Here is a 15,810-nt window from a genome sequence, read left to right on the forward strand (position 1 = left end):
CACACACAAATACATCCCAGTAACAATAAAACTTCTGTCTTTGTCACATGCAGTACATTTCTGGATTTGGGAACGAGTGTGCTTCAGAGGACCCTCGCTGCCCGGGTTCTCTGCCGGAAGGACAGGTAAGAACGGGACAAATGTCTGGAGGGCTCTAAACTGTATGCTTGGAAGACAAGCATGTAAACCCAATAGCTCCACCCAACATGCCCCTTCTAATTCAGCAGGCAAACTGTCCAATGTCCAAGATCATTAGCACAATGGTGTTATAGCATAATAGCGACAAAAAAAAAAATCAAAACTGGGTTTAAATTGATTAGCTACAGCAAAGGACCGAATCCAAGTAAGTGAGATTAACTACAAGAACTTCCAGAATATGCCCCAAAGTCCAAGGTTGAAGGAACTTCCTGGAAAGAGTCCCTCTGAGGAACATCGGATTTGACCATGATGAGAAAATAAATTATTTGACAAACATATGCACGAATGTGTTCTCACCCACGCTGGTTACAGAAGCAAAACCACTGCAAATGAGTTTATTTTCAAAACTTTTTGGCGGCTATTTCATGGTATGGAAAGTGCTTTTAGACTGGGCATAGTGGCACACTGCATAATCCGAGCACTCAGGTGGCAGAAGCAGGGGGATCTTGAGTTTGCAAGAAGGTTGGGCTGCACACTAAGAACTGTCTCGAAACAAAACAAAAGAAATGCTTGTGACATATTGCACCCTTTTCAAAGGAAAAATTTCTGACTATTATAGACTTATATGTCTCATAGGATCCTCATCTGGAGGCAAGAACAGAAAGAAATATATGAACATTAATATTAGGTGTTTTGATTGGTGAGGTAGCTAGTCATTGCATATGTTATGAATTTTCCACAATAAGCCTGTATCACTCTCACTGGGGGACGTCACAAAGATATTGCAAGTATGGGGGCGGGGGGGGGGCAGCAATGTGCAGTGATCCAGAGCCTGTGCATTCAGGCCAGGATCTCTCCCCACTGAACGGGTTGGTGGGAAAGTAGGATGATTTGGGTAGAGGAATGATGTTGTGTACTGCCTCCTTTGTTTTAGAATAACCCTCAAGTCTGCCCCTACAATCTCTATGCGGAGCAGCTCTCGGGATCAGCCTTCACTTGTCCACGGAGCACCAATAAGAGAAGGTACACGCTGGGGTCAATTCTGACATAGATCTGTGGGCCCTGCATCCCAGCCACAGTCTCCCCGAAGGCCCTCCTTGTGCGCTGAGTTCTGGGTCACATCGGGGACATCCAGGCTTGTTCCCAGTGAGTGACTGGCAGAAGAAAGCTAGGGAGAAAAAAAAAAAAACCCCACAAATTCAGTCCCATTACAAAGTCTCACTAGAAAGCCACAGGAAAGGTTTCCCATGCTCTGACTTTCCTCTAAGGATTGTATAGTCTCAGCCTACAGTCAGACAAGATTCAGACATCTTTCTCGGTTGACTAGAAGCATTATGTTCTTTGCGTGAAAACCGATAATCCAAGCTGAACTGCTTGAAAGGTCATGCGTTATGGCCCCACGGGGTTTGAATTAATAGGGTTTCTCCTCTTTGGAATTTGCCTTTCCTGGAAGCTGGCGTGTTCATTAGCACAGGATGGCGTGTTCTGTGCTCACTCTAATCCTACAAGCCACCTCGGTGAACCCTCTCTCTAATCAGCCTCTAAGGAGCAGGCTGCATGCTGACGCTGGAGACCCAGGAGGCAGTCAAGTGTTAGGATTTGAGTTCATGGCGTCTAATTGTAGGGATTTCAGGTCACGGGTGCGTAAAGAGTGACGTTGCTGACTTTGGAGACTTGAGGAGAGCTGGAGTGGGCTTACACTGTCTAGATAGAAGGAGGAAGAGGGTTTCTATCCACTGAGTCCTCCCGAGAAGCAGATGGGACAGCGAGCGTAACAGCACCAAGAGCCACACGCATGGTAAATATCACCTCCCTTCATAATGAATCATGTCCTCTCCCAGGCAGGCAGGCAGACAGGCAGCGCCCCCTGTGGTTCAGCCCTTGCTCCTACATCTACTGTTGGATAGTGTTGAACAAGCTATCTACCCTTCAGATCCTTCACATTTGTAAATGGGATCCTAAGAGATAATATAGGCAAAGGGGTGACTCTCTTCTATTTGTCAAAAATCAAGGATTAAGCTGGGCATGGTGTGGTGAACGCCTGTGATCCCAGAATTTGGAAGGTTGATGTGGGAGGATCAGGAATTGGAGGCCAACCTGGACTACATATCCTGCCTCAAAAAACCAAACCAACCAAGCAAGCAAAACACAAAGCAAAAGGAAACAAGTACTCAGAGATTGTTTCTATTGTTATTTGGCTATCTCTTCCTCTAGACAAGATAAAGTAATTCACAAACAATCCCTCTCTGTTCTAATTGATGGCAGCCTGGCCTCCACGACTGTGTTCTTGACTTCACGGCCTATCTATACACTAGCCACCCGGTCTCCAAAATCTGCTGCCTGCCCCCATTATTCAGCAATATCTTCAGCCAGCAGGAGCTGAGCTCTGTTCCAGGAGGCTGAAAAGGAACTCTTGGCATTTCATTAAGGAGCTGGCAACATTCCCTGCATCAGAATTAAATCTCAGTCCAGGGCAATCTAGTGTAGCCTGGGGAGTTTGCTAAACTCAGCTGAAAAATAAGGGACACTAGGCCTGGCTCACCCATTTGCTTAGAACTCTCCAAAGACAGGCACAAGAAATGACAAGAAACATAGGAAACACTCAAACCTCCAGCAAGACAGTCTGGCCCTGCCTGCCTATGGATGGGTCAGCTTCACATGCTCAGGTAGTCACTACTCACTTAACCCCCAAAGCATTAGAAACACTCAGACTACCAGAGGTTCCATCTATCTCTCGGGAAAGTAAATCTGTAAAGTTTAAATTGTGGTAAAAAACCCGGATGATTAAGAGACGGCAATTCAATAATCGTCCAGTAAGTGAGTGCCGAGCAAATCTGCAGTCCTTACAGCAACCTTAGGACTACAGATGAAGAAGATAGGGTCCAGGAAGTTGCAGCATTCCAGCCGGGCTAAGACACACATATGTGCTCAGCCCCACAGATTCCTGGGAGTTGGAAAGATTTGTGAGTCTAAGTCTGATGTCATTGCATCGAGAGCTCGGGGAATGAAATGGCAGGGGAACAAATTTAGCCCAGTTATAGTTCAGATGCTCGTGACTAGACAGGCAAATTCCACCCTTGAGTTTGGACTGTCCCAGAGCCGGTTGGACACAGCAGGTCTTCCACTGTCACAGAAGTGTCCTCCTCCCTGTCCACTCCTGTAAAGACTTAGTGAGACAGTTCCCTCTCATCCTCAAGGTTCCCTCAGCAGACTCCTTCTCCCTTCCTTGAGTTGGATCTGATCCTAGAGAAGAGACCAGCTCAGGCCTTGATGCACACAGACAGCCGAACTTACTGAAGGAAAGGAAAGCCAAGCATCCATAAACACACCACATTAAAGCATGGACGTGTGCTTTTTTAACTACATAGTAGAGAAGTGGAAATTCTAAAACTTCTCACAATTAATACCAGAAAGACCAAATAGAACCCAAATGAAGTTGACACGGGACTCTACAAGCAATTCCTAGAAAAATTACTAAAGACTGATAAATAAGCAAAGCTTATTCAACCTTATTCAAAATAAAGGACATGCTAAAAAAAAGACACTACATTTCACTTTTAAGAGTATGGTCATTGGAGCTCAAGAGATGACTTAGTGGGTAAAAACATTTGACCTGAGTTCAAATCCCCAATACCCAGATAGCCACTACAGTTGCACTCCCCTATAACCCCAGAGCTGGAGAACACAAAGGCAGGAGGATTGCCAGAGTGTGTGCAATTATAATAGCATCCCAGATTGGGGGAGATGTGGGAGATACGTTCTCAGCTGTATCATTAGTGTGAGAAGACAGTGCTCCTACAGTTTGCCAATTTTGCTTATATATTCATTGGAGAAATCCAAGGAAACAGATGAGAAAAGTGTTAAGCTCTGTACCTCCAAGGAATAACCATGAGAAAAGTTGGAGAGCACTGATCACCCCCAGGAATTTTTGAATATAGAATTATTTCCCCATTGCCATAAATCACTTTTAACGGACAAAGCAGGTTTTTACTTTAAGAAATACCAAACCTACTCCCCATCTTCTCTCGGGCTTTCCCAAATCATTGTCCCTGACTTGAAAAGCAAGACTTAACATCTCTTCTGTGGATTTTATTGTACATGTCCCTCATGGTGCTTCCTTTTCCCGTACAGTTGTTGGGAAAGGCAATCCTTCATATTTTGGGGCAGTATGTGAATAGGTAGGAGCCAGAGCCTCAACCTGAAGAGTATGAGCATCATGGAAGGAATAAAGAGACCATAGTTAGGGACAGAGATGGCTACTGAGAAATGATAAATCGTTGCTCCTCACAGCAAAGCCCACAGATGGGTGCTGGTTGAGTGTCTTCTTGGGGGCACCTCCAGAGCTGCTCTAGGTCCCTCAGAACATTACCCAAAGCTGTGACTTTCTGTTTCTCTTGCTTCCCGTAGCTGGCTGTATAGGATCCTCCCGTCAGTGTCTCACAAGCCCTTTGCGTCCATTGACCAAGGCCACGTCACTCACAACTGGGATGAAGTTGGCCCTGATCCTAACCAGGTAACCCAGCCCCATGAACTGAAACACACCACAAGGCCTTGAACAGAAATGCTCACATCTGGGCCCAAGTCACTGAACACTTAAGAGTGTTTTTTTAAAGTAAGTGCTGTCAGGTCTGTTTGTGACTCTTGCTTGAGCGGGGATCTTGAAACGGATTGTTTGATTGTGCCTATGTGTGATGAGCAGGAAAAGAAGTAAGCTATCTTTTTTGCTTTAATGCCATGTAGACAGGCAGGGCCGTGGTTCAGACAGAGACATAGGCCGATCAAACCACCTGTACACCGTAGACTTTTATTGTGAACCTCCACTTATCACGGAATATAGGAAGCATCTTCGATACATCTTTAATCTGTCCTTAAAAAGATACTTCCGGCCCGGCGGCGATGGCGCACGCCTTTAATCCCAGCACTCGGGAGGCAGAGGCAGGCGGATCTCTGTGAGTTCGAGACCAGCCTGGTCTACAAGAGCTAGCTCCAGGACAGGCTCTAAAGCTGCAGAGAAACCCTGTCTCGAAAAGCCAAAAAAAAAAAAAAAGATACTTCCGAAGTCTGGTATAGGGATGAGAGAGAATTGCTGCCAAGGATTCTCTAAGTCTTGTAGTGACAGACCATTGTCACATTCTCTTCTGCCTTAGGGACATCCACATTCAGTATTTGTGCAGGGGGGGGGGTCTGGAAGTTTCCCCCAATGATCAGCATTATTTGTATTCTTGGCTTGTAGCAATGGCCCAATACTACAATGGACAGAACGCTTTAAAGAAAAGGAAGTCTTTTCTTTAAATTCTTTTGTCTCTGAGTTTAGGCACATGCCTCTGCTCCCCGGCGTGATATCCTGCAGAGAAAACCAGACCTGGGTTTGCATCCCTGGCCCCACACTTACCAGCTGCCCTTGTGCCCTGATGCTTCACTTGTAATATGTGATGACAACACTGGCCTTGCGGTGCTGTAAGGAGATTACACACGACAGAGCAGGTGTGAAAGTGTTTGCCCGGTGCCTAACAGGTTATAGGCGAGAACCGTGACTTTGATAGGCCGTCCTGATACAGCCACGTACAGGCTGTGGCAGTCCCTGTAAGCCTCAGAATTTAGATTCAGGTCAGTTTAGCTCTTAGTTAGATTTGTTTGTGTTTCATTCTGAGGACTGTCTGCACCTCTGCCTCACTTCTCTCCCGAGTCCAAGGAAACCTCTTGTTTCTCCTTTTTGATCCATGACATTTCATCGATGCCTGAAAATATCGGCAAATGCACTTCTCCTCAAGGCTTAGGGTTTGTTTTTGTAAGGCAAAAGCCGGAAAAGGTCAGTCTTTTTGTTTCCCGTGTGCTGCGAATCTTCCCATGATTACAGAATGCAAAGGACCGAGGAGTTTGAAGGCTACATCCTCTCTCTGGCAAGGACAGGATGGAAGCGTTTGGAGTGGTCTCTATCATTTAGGAATTAGCATGGCTAATTAACATCTTCATTTAATTAATTAATTCATCTAATTAACATCTTCATTTCACCATCCTCCACTTACCTCACAAAGGGCCATAATATCTGTGCTCGTTCTCTGAGTTCCTGTTCGACCTCTAAATGGGTGACGTGGGCAAAGAGAAGGCTGAGCCGGCAACAGGCAGAGGTCAGGAGAAAGGGAAGCAAGTATAACTAGCGTTTGTGTGGAGGAGGGAGTCGTGGCAGAGCGGTTACCTAACAGCTAACAAGTTCCGGCGCTTAGAAACCGTCATCACAAGTTGTCAGAAGCACGAGACGTGGAACTTCGCCGTGGACAAAGATTCCGTCGTGTATATAAACTCTCCCAGGGAACCTCAGGGTGCTTCACTCAGAACAATAGACAACGGACTGTCTGGGCTATGTCACGGCAATGACTTTTAGCTTCTTCCCTTTCTCCACAGTTAACCTTTCCTTTGGTGAAACTGCTAGGCAGGGACCTCGAGACAACTGCATTGCTTGTGGAAGACAGTTTCCCAGTCAGAGAAGGGCGTTCCAGGCCCCCCTTGTGAGAGGATGCAGCAGATGTGAGTGTGACCTTGACCAAGACAGCTTCTCCATCTCAGCATACCCAAGTGTCACTTTTGGGGGTGTCTCTTCCTGAGCCTCTAGAGTTAAATTTCAGAATCTCCATTCTCCCCCAGAGCTGCCCGTCTGCTTAGCAACAGGACTCTATTTTCACCAGAAAAATAGGAAGCATGGCACCTATGGGTTTTATAAATGCCAACGTGATGCTTATTATATGCCAGCGTGGGAGGCTTGAGAGGGCATTTGGACCACAGAGCGTTTTCCAGCTATTTATTCAGGTGGCACAGGAAATTCTCAATTATATTTTCGACAGTTCGCTCTAATAGAGCCAAATCTCCTATCACATAAAGGAACAAAATGGCTGTGAAATGGCCAAATATGAAGGAAATTAAACACAAAGGAAATCATCTCTGAAAAATCTCTTTAATCACCATAAAGTATAGGGCATATGGTCCTGCACATGCTACCCACAAAAGGACATTCCTTTGTAAACTAAGTGGAGAACAACTGGGCTAGACTAAATGACCACTTCCAGGGCGCGTTCCCTAGGCGGACTGGAGGCGTGCGCCAGTGGAGAGCACAGTCACACTCATGCTAAATGGGGTGGGCCGGAAATCCTGGGGTCCTTGTCCGTAGTTGTGTGGGCCACAGTGGAGCCATGACTTCTTTCATAGGATTTTCTTAGGGGCCGGGTGGGCTTTAAATCTAACCTTTAAGGAAAACATTTAACAGACTCTTCTGCAAAGTCCTTGGGAATAGGCTTTTACCACTCATTGTTTCCATGACTACTGGGTCACGCTTTGTTTCATATGATTGCATCCCTTCTTAACGTCCTTTCGAGGTACAGGTTATGTGTCATAGAATCTGTAAAAACCCAAGTGTAGAGACAAACAGATCTCTGCAATAAAGCATTTCCTGTTATTTCCAGAACAGGTGCTAGCCATAAAACGAGAGACAACGTTCTGGGACAAGCTCCCATGTCACCTACGGCCTTGAAAATGGTTAGCAGATGTCTGTCAAACCAAAGCTAAGGGTGTTGCTTAGTAACACAGAGGAAGAAATGCACCACACTGGCTATGGATGGGAGGGGTCAAATATGATACCTAAGGAGAAAGTCTGGAGGCAGAAGGCCAGTCCTTACGGAGAGTTGTGGTCACATCTGGATTGTTTGAGGATGCAACAATTAATACGTAAAATAGGATTATGTGGTCCTGGTCATCACTGTGATTAAATTTAAGTCACAGTTTCAATATAAATCGATATTTTGTTGGTTTTGAATTAAATTCCAATTAACTTCTTTTTCTTTTCTTACCACTTTAGTTTCTGTCGTTAACTCTGAGACATATCAGAATTTAAAGTTAACCTTAGGTCAATAGAATTCTTCTAGTTTGAACCTCTCTTTCTCTCTCCACCTCCCTACCGTGTGTGTGTGTGTGTGTGTGTGTGTGTGTGTGTGTGTGTGTGTGTTTCTCTCAGGATGGCTTCAAACTCATGATCCCTTTGCCCCTGCCTCTCAAACGCTGAGTAGAGGCAGGTGGCACCACACCCAGCCTTGCCCTCTTGTACAAGCATCTAAGTTCTAAAATCTCAAATGTTGTAGGAATTATTAACATAGAAAGTGGAAGACTCTACCCCTAGGCAAGAATCACATGGATTTTAGTTGTATATGCTAAATCATTACATCTAGTATGTAATACATTAAATCATTACAACTGGTTAACATACATTTTGCAAAGAAGTTCCTGGCACTGTGTTTAAAAGCTGTGTCAATGACAAGAAACCAAAACAACTGTGTTGGAAATTGACAACCCTTTCTGATTGACCCCAATCCACTAACTACCCACTTTTCTGTGTTTTCCACCCTAACACTGAATTGTTGTTTTTTATTTTTTGTTTTGTTTTGTTTTTCAAGACAGGGTTTCTCTGTGTAGCCCTGGCTGTCCTGGAACTCACTCCATAGACTAGGGTGGCCTTGAACTCAGAGATCTGCCTGCCTCTGCCTCCTAGTGCTGGAATTAAAGGTGTGCAGCATCACCCCTGGCTTGACATTGTGTTGTTTTCTTCTTGAACTTGTTACATTATCCTTGTTTTGTATTTTTGAACACTCTTTCCATGGCAGCGACCCAACAGCTTTCTCCTCTAGTGTCTCCTCTGCTCATGGACTGGGAGGGGTGTGTCTCGAACCCCTCAGTACCTTTGTGACACCAGAGTCAGAGAAAGAGCAGCTAACTATCTTCTTGACCTGTGATCTGTGTCACCTGTCATCTGCTTCCCTTGCCTGATAGACACTCTGGCTATTCCTGTACACATTCTATCCTTTTGTCTCCATTCACTCCTTGACAAGTTAATATCTCTTTCCAATTTTATGCTTCATTAATTAACCACAGCATCCTGCGATCATCACTTCCCCCTTCATAACCTTTTCCAAATATGTACTCCAGGCTCTCATGAAAGACGTCTGAGAAAATTATATTTAGGTTCCTATCTGACAGGCCTTCCTGGTGAAAGCCTCTATGGTAGGTGCGTCTTTACCTGTCAAAGGCCAATTTTAATACTTCAGTAACTTCACCAACTACCCACATGGAAGATCTCCGAGACTTTGAAGATTCAGGACTTGCTTAATACTTCTCTCATCTAACCTCAGTCCTACAGGGATTCTTCCCTCATCCCCCATAGGCTACTGTGACGATCATCCTTGATGCCGTGCCAGAAACCTGGGGACTATCCATCCCAACCTTCATCTTCTTTAGTTTACATTTGAGCCAGCATATGAAAATTAAAGGGAACTCTTGAGTGCTTTTACATTTAGCGTTTGGAGGTTAGCTCAGTCCATTAATATCTCATATAAGAAGGACACCTAATTCTGTTTATCATGTCTCTTCCCCTAACTTGTGAAAGCTCAGAGTTTAATGAGCACATCTAAATCCAATTCAAGTTTACAGATTCCAACATACATTCTGAGTCAGCAATCTTTTTTAGAAGCCAGTCTGCCAGATTTTATTTTTTATTACAATCCCTAACTTTTGATTGTTGGACAATTAGACCCTTGATACAGTTAAAGTCTAGACTATAAAAATTACTGCTTGATTTTCAACTAGTATGATTTGGACCATGTGGTAATTATTTCAGAATTAATTAAAGGTCATATCACAGAACTCCTTCTGTCCCATGCAACTTATCTAAAATGCTGCCAAGCAGTACATCCTTCCAGAATATTTGCTGTTGAACGTGTTCAACTCTACAGATCCTGCCATATTGACAGTCTCAATATGCCTTATTTGATACCTTAAGCCTTCTTCATCCAACCCTCTCTTTAGATCAGCTGCTCTGCCACATCTACTCCTCTTCCTCCTCCTCTTCTTCCTCCTCCTCTTTTTCCTCCACTTCCTCCTCTCCTTTACAGAGTGAACCTGAGTCTTACCCTAAATATGCACTCTACTCCCACTTCTGACAGACATCTTAAGAAAATAATTTAATCCCTCACATCCAACTACACAGGACTACTCCATGCTGTATAAGTCACCTGCCCTAACTATTCTCTTGTGCTCAGGGAGCTGAGATAGAATGGTGATGAATTTAAGTTCAGCCTAGCTTATATAACGAGATCTGAACCCCCAAAAAAAGGAGAAGAAAGGAAAGGAAGGAAGGAAGGAAGGAAGGAAGGATGAAAGGAAGGAAGGAAGAAAAGAAGGAAGGAAGGGAGGAAGGAAGAAAGGAAGAAAGAAAAGGGTGGGAAGGAAAAGAAACATACCCCACTTCTCCAGTTCCCCCTTTCATCCCTGAGATGAAGACCTGTTATGTTTGCCCAGTCTGCCCTTGAACCCCTGGGCTCAGGAAATCCTGTCTCAGCTTCTTGAGTAGATACCATACTAGTAGGTACTATTTCCCCATGGAAGGTCATATCCCCAAGAATAACACACTTTTATTCAAAACTTGCATAAAAGGGTCAATGTCTAGGATTCCACCAGTGCAGAATTAACCACATCTATTGTTTTGACTTATTCCTTTTCATTTTAATCCTTGGACATTTGTGTGAATCGGTAATCCCTATAGTTCCATGCAACCAGGAACAAAAAATAATTGAAAACAATTTCAGCCCTTACTTGATTCTCCTTGAAATGTTAACTAATATTTAATACATGTGCTGAAGCATCTCTCTGTAAAATCCCCTTGCTCAGTCTTACCCAGACTCCATACATTTTCTGAGCCGGGATCTCTCCATTCTCTCGCCTGCCCAAGCTCTTGGCCTTGTCTCTAATGGTTCTTAGTTCAACTTTTCTATACTCTGCCTTCTGTCTCTAGAAAATGGCACCAGTCATGTGGCTTCCCCACACCCTCTTCCAAAGACACACAGCACATGATGATATCCCTGGCGAGACTGAAGTACAAGGATACCCAGTGAGGATGTGCAAGTCAGAAGTATTCCCTGGAGTAGGGAGGAGCAGAGAAAGAAACTGTGGATATGAATAATTTAAAATCTTTATTTGCATGTGTCTTCTGTAATTAGTTTACGATATAATGGTTTCATATTTGTGGTTTTTTTTTTTTTAAAGCATTATTTTGTACCTTTTCCCATGTCTTATACTCTGGATGATAGATTTTTGTTATTGTTTGCTGGTTTTTGTTTGTTTGTTTGTATTTTCCAAGACAGGGTTCCTCAGTGTAGCCCTGGCTGTCCTGGATCTCGCTCCATAGACCAGGCTGGCCTCGAACTCAGAGTTCTTTTAATCTCTGCCTCCCAAGTGCTGGGACTAAAGGCTTATGCCACCACCACCCGGCATTATTATTTTTTAAAAATTAATTAAATTTACTTAGTGTATGTGTGTGTGCACGCACGTGCACAAGTGCTTGTGAGTGCATGTGCACAGACACACAGACACACAGACACACACACACACACACACACACACACACCGCAGCACTGCTGTAGTAGACAAGTCAGGATTTCAGCGTCTCCTGCCATCAGGGCCCTCAGCATTTATCTTAGGTTTTCAGGATTGGTGGCAGGCACTTTTGTTGATCATCTGTAATGCTGTATTATAACCCATGCTGGTAAATGGATTCTCCTGTCACATTCTGATACTTTCTGTTTTTACTGTCATAAATCATCTGTGGTAATTCCAGTCCTTGTCTTCCCAGCACTCCAAAGCATGAACACTGATTTGCCTTTTTTTTTTTCTGAACTGCTGTCCTTCCCTGGGTACCATGACATTGCAGTGACTCAAAACCCACAAAATAAGGGCTCTCCAGGTCCTGAACTAGACTATCACCTCCCCTTTGTGGCCGTCCCCCTCCTGGAATTGGGGCACTTCTCTCTCTGTGTCTTTCATATTTTTTTCTCTCTCTCTCTTTAATTTTTAAACTTTCTTTAAATAACATTTTTTTCATTTGTTTTACATACAGTTTCCCTTCTCTTCTCTCCTCCCCCCGCACCCCACATCCTAGACACCCTTTGCCCCTCCCCTCCCAGCTACCCTCCTCCCTATCCACTATCCACTCCTTCATTCAGAACAGGGTAGATCTCCCATGGGCTTGAACAAAAAGCATCAAGTTGACTCAGGACCAAGCTCCTTCCCTCTGAACCAAAAATATAAGAGTTCGGTTCCCTTCTCTCCTCTTCCCTTTCGCTTTCTCTCCCCGTTCCTCTATGCTAAGGACGCCAGAACAAAAGCAAAATGGAACTCGTGGCAGCTCCTTCTCAAAGCTCTGCTTCCCGAGACTGAGGCAGGTTTCTTCTACTGTCTTCTCTCCTCTCCCTTCGGTTTCGTTTCTGTTCTTGCAAGGGCTCCAGTCATATTCAGTTACCAGCCCTGCCCCCATATATGCTGTCACGATTCGAACCCAGTTGGTCATGGTGGTACACGCCTACAATCCAGCGTTCAGGAGACAGAGGCAAGAGGATCATGAGACCCTGCTTTAAAAATAAATGAATAAATGGTATTTGTATCACATTCTGGAGATAAGGATATATGAATGGGGTCCAGACCATAATACTCTTCCTCACCCTTTCCTTCTAAATATCAGCTGGTGAATGCCCCCCTTTGTTGGCTTCTCTTTGCCACACATACAAAGGGATAGTTACTGATGAAAAACACCTGGGTGAGACAAGCCACTAGGAAGAATTCCTTAAGCAACTGAGGAATTTTCTAGCTCACTTTAAAAAATTAAAGTGCGGACCACACTTTAAGAAATTTTGTAGAATTTACTCCTGAGATAGCTCTATTATTTTCTCCTTTTCCTTAACTCTAGATAACACACAGCTCATTTCCATTGACCTGGGTTACGATAACAGTTGGTCTAATACGGCATCCTCATCCTATGCCTGATTCAACTCATTCTTGTCTAAGTCTTCAGATCCTGCAGTCATCCCTTAGCCGCACTGCCCAGGCTGTCAAGTGCAGGCTCCTACACTAGAGAGAAGGGCCATGATACACTTACTACCATGAGCTTTTAAGCCCTCTACATCTGCGGCTCCCAACCTTGGGATGCTGCAACTCTTTAATACACTTCCTCGTGTTGTGGTGACCACCAACCATAAAATCATTTTTATTGCTACTTCATAACTGTAATTTTGCTACTGCTATGAATCAAAAGGTAAATATTTTGGAGGTAGATGTTCGCCAGAGGGGTTGCGACCCACAGATTAAAAACCACTGCTCTGCTTCTTGCTATGTCCCCTGTTTGCCAAGCACACTTGGGCCATCACTATTCTAGGAAAATGGGCTAAATTGTTTGGCGTTGGGGCGTTATGCTTTTCTGTCTTCCTTATAGACTTCTCTATCCTTATAAATATCTGTCTGTCAAACCCCACGAGTAATTTAAAACTGGTCTTAAATCTAAATATACTGCTTTCTTCCATTTCCTAGGGTGTCGGAGCAGAGCTCATATCTCTGCGGTCTCTCTCTGGTCTGCAGCACCCAGCACACACCTATTTCCCCAAACTGCGAATATTTGTTGAGCGTATTCTCTAGTAGCTCAGCTCTCACCCTCCTATAAATAGACAGGATTGCATTTCCCTAAATGCATCTTCTGGCACTGGCCAGCACTGCAGTGCACATTGCCTTGTGGGGCCTTTTTGGACAGCTCGCTACATCTTTCATGCAGTTCATCTCTATCAAACTTACATTTCCCTCCTTGGAAAGATACTGCAGCTGTCTACAAACTAAATGATTTCGTGTCTACAGCTGTCAAATAGGCCTTGTGCCAGGACACATCCCTGAAGGAAGGCGTCTAGTTATGCATCTCTTCCAAAGTCATTTCCACTGTTTATTTTCCTCCTTGGGAACTCTTCACACTTTGGAGTCTTCTGCAGTGTTCTGCAGAGTGGCACTAATGGGCAGTGCTGGGATTTGTAGGCAGTGAGGCCGTTAGGTCAATGGAGGTCTTGTCTCAAAGGGGATTACAGGTGCTCACCCTCCTCTTCTCTCCTTTGCTCCCTGGCTCCTGAGGTGAAGGATTTCCTCTATTCTAACATTTTACCCTCATCAGAGGCCCAAAGCCTGGGGCTTCTCAATCATATACTAGACTCTCTAAAACTATGAACCCAAATAATGCTTTCCTCTGTGTAAACTGAGTGACTCCTCGGGTATTTCATTATAATGGAGGGCTGACTAGCAGACTTAGACCGCAACACAGGATAATGACTACAAAATCCTCAGCTTTGCATTCAGAAGCAAAGTCACATTGGGGATCTAGGTCTCCATCCATGATGACTCAAAAGACATTAGAAAGTCTAAACAAATTATTGTGACTTGGATCCTTTTTATCTGTGCTCTTGCCCATAGCACCAAAGATATCCAGTGCAAGCAATTGTCTTGTCTCTCTCCACATAAATTATAGTTCCTCTTCTCCTGAGATTGATAGCTTTGCTGAAGACTTCTGTGAGTCACTATTTCCTCCACCCCCTCTTCCCTCCTCGGTCTAAAAGTCAACATTACTGATTATCCTGAACCTCCTCCAACCACGGCTGCAGCTGGCACTGGCTTAAGCATTATGTCTGTGCTTTAATGTGAGAGGAACCCACAAGTTACTTCAAAGTTCTTGGGTGGTGTTACCGGCTTGGAATAACATGTCTGCCTCTAGCCAACAAATGTGAAGAGAACCCGGGTCACTCAGAGGAGTTGAGTCCGTGGAAGTTTGGGGTGGAGTCAGTGAATCAAGGGCTCTAAGTCTTGAAAGGGATTTTCATATCATCCAGGCAAACTTGAGTCTTCTAACTTCAGACATATTGAGGCTTCTTCTCTTTGTTTCCTTTACATCTTGGGCATGAATTTTGAATCTCCTTCATTAAATGTTAACAGGGATCCTCTCATTGCCCTCCTTTGGAAATGTTAAAGAATTTTTTGTTCAAACGTTGAGCATTCTTGGAAATGCTTTTCAAACTCTTTTACCACCTCAGTTTTCATGAATAAAAGTTTATTCTCCAATAGAATTTGCACAAATGAAAAGCAAACTATGTAATGCCCTAATAGTCCTGAAAGAAACAAATGTAGGAAGACTAGTCGTGGTTGGGACTTCAACATCCCTCTCTCAGTAGTTGCCAGAACCACTGGACAGAAAATCAGAATGGTTGAACAACTTTGTACACGTGTGAGGGACTGACTCACACATTGGAAATAAATTTGGACTTTTATAAGCAATGTTCTTCATGTTTATACCTTTCAATAAGTATGCATTCAAACATACTAAAGCCTAGATATCATATCAGAGACTATAAGCTATTCCATTGTTTTTGAAAAACAGTTAAATTCCATAAGGAAAGATCTATTCAGTGGTTATACATAGTATGAAAAAATGGTTGTGAAACTGTAGAGTTATATTAGGCCATTGGCAGGGCCACTTAAATAACAGGAAAGGTACCCTCTAGGGTTGGAGGCTGGGAGTCTAATAACAAGGTCTGAGAAGGGTCGATGTCTGTTAATGGCTTTCTTCTTTGTTTGTTTGTTTTGAGACAGGTTTTCTTTGTATAGCCTTGGATGTCCTAGAACTCACTTTGTGGACCAGAATGGTCTTGAACCCACAGAGATCCACCTGTCTCTGCCTCCCAAGTGCTGGGATTAAAGGTGTGCGCCATCACTGCCCAGCTTCTTTATTACTGGGCCATCTTCCCTTTTGTCTCCACACAGCCTTTCCTCGGACTAGATGTT

The 15,810-nt window shown here is 44.0% G+C and overlaps 1 protein-coding gene across 1 annotated transcript in view; it reads left to right on the forward strand.

The window, feature by feature from the left end:
• The window catches only part of Hgd (homogentisate 1,2-dioxygenase), a 48,746-nt gene that overhangs the window by 7,751 nt on the left and 25,185 nt on the right, over window positions 1-15,810 (forward strand). Inside the window, exons 2-4 of the mRNA XM_038344907.2 lie at window positions 54-125; window positions 1,073-1,161; window positions 4,546-4,651. Of these exons, the coding sequence (XP_038200835.1) occupies window positions 54-125; window positions 1,073-1,161; window positions 4,546-4,651 (267 nt within the window). The remainder of the gene's footprint in view (window positions 1-53; window positions 126-1,072; window positions 1,162-4,545; window positions 4,652-15,810) is intronic.

The sequence above is a fragment of the Arvicola amphibius genome, chromosome 10, assembly GCF_903992535.2.
Source record: "Arvicola amphibius chromosome 10, mArvAmp1.2, whole genome shotgun sequence".
Classification (NCBI taxonomy): Eukaryota; Metazoa; Chordata; class Mammalia; order Rodentia; family Cricetidae; genus Arvicola; species Arvicola amphibius.